Source organism: Podarcis cretensis (assembly GCF_951804945.1).
Source record: "Podarcis cretensis genome assembly, chromosome: 4".
Taxonomy (NCBI): domain Eukaryota; kingdom Metazoa; phylum Chordata; class Lepidosauria; order Squamata; family Lacertidae; genus Podarcis; species Podarcis cretensis.
The window spans coordinates 3,348,055-3,354,133 of record NC_137173.1 but is presented as its reverse complement, the minus strand read 5'-3'; the positions used below and the strand labels follow the sequence as shown (position 1 = coordinate 3,354,133).

Sequence of the window (6,079 nt, the reverse complement as noted above, 5' to 3'; positions counted from 1 at the left end):
GTTTCCTGCCCCCTGAGGGGAAATCCTGGCCAGAGTCCTTTGTGAGAGTCTGTGCGGAATACACTAAAACATGCCGGTTATTGTGTTCCTGATAGCCTTTCGTCCGGGCCCATCACGATGGCCATCAAGGTGATCACATCAGCTGGGAAGCTCTCCAGAGTACGTGACTGCCCGGTCAAAGGATTATGGCTGCCGTGCATCAGGTCACCCCCCTTCGATAGCCCTTGTAATATGGAGTAGAATAAAAGTGGTCCGATGAAAATCCGAGGTACGGCTGATTTTTGGCGAATTTATGAAGAATATTGTCCCTGTAGTTCAAAGTACTTTCACTTTTCGGAAGCAACTTGCTACATTTTTATTAGATCAGTCACGGTCAATTGAACTCGGAAACATTGTATTGAGAGCTGTCAAGAGGTGAGGGAAAAAGCGCTTGCAGCCTGCAGTACCAGCGTGGCTGCCGCAAGGGGCGCTGTTCGACAATGTTGATTGGCTGAGACGGCCGTTGTTTACCAGTAAAGTTCAGGCGGCCGGTCTACTGGCAATAAAGATAGGGCGATGTGGAGCGCTATTTTGGAAAGCTGTCAGGTTCGCGCTTCCTTATTTACGGAAGGCTTTCTTTAAGAGATGGCCCTCTAAAGGAACATCTCTAGGGTTAGAGGGGGAGATACGTGTATGTGAGTATGGTGCTTGTGTGAAACACGTGTTAAGGGGGGGGGTGATTTCCGGCGACATATTATTTCTTATGGATTTAGGGGGCAGCTGCCCCCCCGGCTCCGCCCATGCCCAGATATCCTTTTGGGGGTGAGGCTCTTGGCTGGACTCTGAGCATCTCGCTCCCTTGGCCAGAAACCAGAGGAAGAGCCTACAGGGAAAAGGGCTTTGCAGGAGGCAAGGAAGCTCCTCCTGGAATTCCGGAGTGGAGAGAGAGGAGGGGATCCCAGGGTCATCTAGTCCAACCCCCAGCAGTGCAGGGATCTCCTTTCAAGCATCCATGGCAGATGGCCGTCCGATCTCTGCTTAGAGACCTCCAAGGAAGGAGAGTCCCCCACCTCCCAAGGGAGACCTTTCCCCTGCCCAACTGCTCTTAGATGTCCCTCAAGGCAGCGGGTCCTGAGTTCCAGCCCTGCTGAAATAATCACACTCAGCACTCAGCCAGAAACAATTACAATGTGAAAAACTTTATAAGAATAATTCAAAACATCAAAACTAACAAACTTAAGTCTCTGAAAGTCCTTAAATGAATCACGGTGGCAGACTTTACCCGGCGGAGAACAAGCTGAGCACTGTTCCAGAGTATTTTTCATTCTCATGTAATTATATCTATTTGAAAAAATATTGGTTAATGAAGAAATCTTTCTAATTTCGAGTGTTGAACTAATTGGCTGATGAAGAATTCAATGAAACAGTAGTTGTTATCTGGAAACACTGTTCATCAGAGTTCAGAGTTGGACTTGAGAACTGGACATTTGCTGATTATACAAAGTTTCACGAAGACAGGAGGGCCTGGCCTGCTCTGGTCCATGGGGTCACGAAGAGTCGGACACGAATAAACGACTCAACAACAACAAACAACAACAAAGTTTCACAGCTTGTTCTCCACCGGGGAAAGTCTGGCACCATGATTCATTTAAGCACTTTCAGAAATTTTCAGAGACTTCAGTTGTGTTGCTTTTTGATATACCTGACTCATATCTTGCAACACAGAAATAATTGCACTGGCTACCAAGGAGGTACCAAGCGAAGTTCAAAATAAATCATATTCTCATCATGAATAACCAAAACTTTCTTATGCATTGATATGGAAGGAAGGGGGGGGCACCTTTCCTCACCTCCTCCTCTTTGAAAGGGGGCCCGAGGCGATGACCTCGACGGCGCCCAGCTCCTGAAACCTCACACTGCTGCACAAGCACCACACTATACCCCTTAACTTTATAAAATTATATTTTTCCCTCCGGACTCCATGATGCTACCCTCAGCGCCATAATCCTCGAACCGACAGGTCACGTACACAGGAAAACCTTAATCCTGTCAGATGGTCCAGTCAAGCCCTTCCTCCGGGCAATGCTAGGTAACGGGCGATGCATATCTGCGCCATTGTCTTGCCATCACCTGTACTCAGGAAACGTTTATGCATATCTCTTTACTCTGTGCAACCCCTACCTTACTGAAGTGCTGATCTATGCAACCCCTACCTTACTGAAGTGCTGATCTGCGCGACCCCTACCTTACTGAAGTAATGATCTGTGTAAACTCCCACCCACCTTCCTGAAGTGCTGATCTGTGTAATCCCACCTCTTGTGATGTATTCGTGACGTTTTCTGCACTGTATTCTGGGACTTGGAGGGAACTTTTAAAAGTTTATGTCGCCCCATTCTCGGGGTTCAATCTCGCCTTGAACCTGTTGCGCAATAAACTTGGATCTTCTGCTGTTTGCTCCTGTCTCCGGCTGAGCTCATTTTCCTCCGCAGGGACCCACGGACTTAGTCCGATGAGCTGGGGGGCAGAGCAGCCTCGCACCCAGATTTTGCCGTAACATGCATGTTCCTATGCAAACATACAATAGTATGCCATTTCCCTTTCCAGAAATGCTTACTTGCTAATTCAATGGACTAAAAAAGGATGGTGGTTGTTACTATTTTTTACATTGATATACCACCCTTCATCAAGAGTTCTCAGGGACGTTTAAAACATAGAACATATTAAAAGTAGACAAATGATTAAAATGATTAAAAGTAGACCTCAAATTCTTTAAGGGAGGGAGATGCTCAGAGTCCAACCAAAAGTCGTCCCCCCCCCCGAAATCCACAAAAAATAATAAGAATCTGAGGTTCTGCCAAGGGAGAGAGGGCTGAGCTGGAGGGACTCGGCTTGGCAAGGGTTAAAGGGAACTGAGCTGCCTTCCTAGAGAGGCCAGGAAGCAAGGGGGGCTGGTCCTCCAGAGCCAAGGCCCCTCCCTCCCCAGTCCTTTCCTGCAAGGAAGGGGGGGGGGTGTTGCTTTGGTGTCTCTCCTGCAAGGGCTGCCTCGCTCTCCCCTCCTGGGATCTGGTGAGTCTCCTCTCTCTCTCTCTCTCTGGGATCTGGTGGGGGTCCCAGGGCTGCAGCAGGGGAGGGGGCCTGGGGGGGGGCCTGATCTGCTCCTGCGGGGGGGGGGACCCCAAGTCAGGGAGGAGGAGAGGGTCCTGCCAGGGAGGGGCCAGGGCTGCCACGCTCCCCTTCCTGCAGATCAGAGGATCCCTGACTCCCACGAAATCTCCCTTTTTAAAACAAAATAGTCCCTGGGACTTTAACTCTGTGTGACGTCGCTCAGCCTCATTGCACAACGGAGGAAACATCTGCAAATGGTTTTCCAAAGCTGGACGAGGAGGTGGACTAGCCCCCCCCCAAAAAAAAAACAAGTAGGAAAGAGACGCCAGGAGTAAAGAGAGGGATCCCAGCCCATAGTCTGGCTGCTGCATTGGGGACCAGTTTCCCAGTGTCTCCCAGGGCAGCTCCCCACGGAGGCCACTGCAGCAATCCCCTCGCACCCAGAGCATGGCATCCCAGGACCACATCCTCTCTCTCCCAAAGGGATTGGTGCTGGCAAAGCAGCCAGAAATGGGCGCCGCTACTCACCGAACCTCGAGGGACCTTGGCATCAGTGGCTGTGTGTGTGTTAATAATAATAATAATAATAATAATAATAATAATAATAATAATATAAGAATAAAAAATTTCCAGCTTATATTTCAAGGGAGGTGTCTTTGGCCCCGCCCACTTGGCTCTCAGGGGGTTGGCCAGACACATATCTGGCCCTCAGAGCAAAGAAAAAGGGACCCCACCCCAGGGGTCTGTCTGGAGAGCGGCAGAGAGTCCAAGTGCAAGAAAAGGAGACAGAAGCAGGGGAGTTGAGGTGGGGGGAGAACAACTTCTGAGGACCCCCACAAGAGCCAAGCATCCATTTTTCACAAGATACAAATGACTCCCTTGTCAGTCACTTCTGACTAAATGCATTGACTGGCCAGAAGTAGAAACCAGGATCTCACAGAAATCCCTTCAGTTGCCTCCACATTCTGCTTGAAGGTTAGAGACTTATTTCTTCTCCTCTTCCTCTTTCTTTTCAAAAAGATATCTCATGGTCTGGGATGCGGTGAAGTCCAGCCCTGGTTTCCAGCAAGACTCATCCATGCTTGCTCAGGGAACCATTTTTCCCCCCGTCCTACAAATTCTGTAACAGAACAATGTATTTGCTTTGTAGGATTTGCTAGAGCTTCTCATTTAGACGGACAGAACTTGGCAGAAGACCAAAGGGTTTCTTCCAATCTCTCAGAGGCTTCCTGAGAGCACAGATGGATGTGCGAGACTCAGCTGGCCCTGGAACAGGAAGAGGCCATGCCAGCCAAACTGGGAGCACTGGGGGATTCTGCGGAAACCCAGTGCAGAAGATCTATGGTGAGGAGGACACCCTCCGCTCAGAGGTGCAGGGCCAGCAGTTCTACTACCAGGAGGCCAAAGGACCCCGAGAGGTTTGCAGCCGACTCTACCACTTTTGCCACCAATGGCTGAAGCCAGAAAGGCACACGAAAGCTGAGATGCTGGACCTGGTGATCTTGGAGCAGTTCCTGGCTGTCCTTCCCCCGGAGATGGAGAGCTGGGTGAGGGACTGTGGAGTGGAGACCAGTTCCCAGGCGGTGGCCCTGGCCGAAGGTTTCCTCCTGAGTCAGGCAGAGGAGAGAAAGCAGGTGAGAGAGACTTTCCTCTGGATACTCCCAAGGGGCTCCAAACAGGACAGAGAACATCCCATAATGGTCTGCTGATGACCCATCCTTTTTCTGGGAAAGCATCCATGGAATGAGATCTCACACCCTTCAAGTCTTTGTCATTCTCTTTCTAGTATTTCTCCCCATTCTCTGTTTTGAATCCTTGTTTCTTTCTCAGGGAAAGGATCTCTTTGCAGAAATGGACCTGGATTCCTGTGAGGCAGAGAGGCCTCCGTTGGACACCAGAGAGAGGCCACTGGGTAAGGAGGAAGGTGGGTTTTCTCCGTTTGGTCTCATTCTGTGGGTTTTCCAACTCATCTGAGGGTTCATTTCATCCTGTTTTGGGGGGAAACAGTTGGGAAGAAGGGTCCAGAAGAGGGGAGATGGATTTCTGCACAACAAACATATGAAATGGGCACAAACCTCCAAATACTCTCAGCAAGTAAGGCTTTCTCAAAGGCCCATCTGTAGTTAGAGATGCCCTGTTTCACCTGTGAGAGATTCAGGCACTTCTGGCGTCCTGCTAACCTTCTCTCTCTTGCAGGTGACAGAATGATACCAGCAAAACCTCCTGATCTGCCTTTTCATGGGGGCAGAAGGGAAGCAGCGGCTGTGGAACCAGATCAGGTCAGGGGAAGCTGCCTTGTGGGGACAGAGGCCGAGGGATGGAGCAATGTCATGGACTGGTTGGGCACAGAGGAATGGTGGGAGGAAGCAGCCAGGGAACCAGGAAGGGAAGATGGCTCAGAGCCGAAGGAGTGGAAATGGAGGAAGGATGAGCGGTCAGAGGGAGAAGAGGGAGAAGTCTGGGAAGAGGAGGTGTCAGAAGCTGAAAGGGTAACAGGGCTTAGTGAGCTGGGAGACTCTGTGGCAGAATGCAGTGCAGAATCAGAGGCAGAAGAGGAAGGAGGCGAGTGGGAGAAGAAGGTCAAGAGGCAGGGGTAAGTCAGGAGAAGGAGGAGCCACCGGTGGCTCCCTCTCCTTCTGCCAGAAGCCACCCTCCCTGCTTGTCTCTCAGAGCCAGGAGACCCCCTGCATTGCAGGAATCTCTGCTAGATCATCCAGGACAGATGGCCATCCAAAAGAGGCTTATTTTATTTCTAGATTGATAACTGAATGCAAAAATTGGTTTCTAAGCAGTTGACAAATGAGAACAAATAGTGGCGTGGGTTCAACTAACCAGCCCCCCCATTCCTCCCCCTCTCCATGCCCCCATGAACCCCTTGAATTTGGCTCTAGGGCTTTGGGAGGGAACCTTCCCAGAACAGCTCATGAGGAGAGGAGAAAGTGGATCCTTCCATCAGGCAAACTGGAACACTTGCGAAGGCAGAATGATTTGAAAA

The 6,079-nt window shown here is 50.2% G+C and overlaps 1 protein-coding gene and 1 long non-coding RNA gene across 6 annotated transcripts in view; one reads left to right on the top strand and one right to left on the bottom strand.

The window, feature by feature from the left end:
• The window catches only part of LOC307215182, a 207,672-nt gene that overhangs the window by 187,138 nt on the left and 14,455 nt on the right, over positions 1-6,079 (bottom strand). The window lies entirely within an intron of this gene.
• Positions 1-6,079, top strand: part of LOC307214688 (uncharacterized protein) — a 193,246-nt gene that overhangs the window by 177,708 nt on the left and 9,459 nt on the right. Inside the window, exons 1-4 of one of the 5 annotated variants that reach the window (XM_079973555.1) lie at positions 2,964-3,045; positions 4,235-4,718; positions 4,915-4,996; positions 5,281-5,363. The exons of 2 other annotated variants lie outside the window; for them this stretch is intronic. In XM_079973555.1, the coding sequence (XP_079829681.1) occupies positions 4,326-4,718; positions 4,915-4,996; positions 5,281-5,363 (558 nt within the window). In that variant the 5' untranslated portion in view covers positions 2,964-3,045; positions 4,235-4,325. Of the gene's footprint in view, positions 1-2,963; positions 3,046-4,079; positions 4,719-4,914; positions 4,997-5,280; positions 5,364-6,079 lie in introns of those variants that run through there. 2 more of the 5 variants (XM_079973556.1, XM_079973557.1) reach the window with 2 other exon arrangements.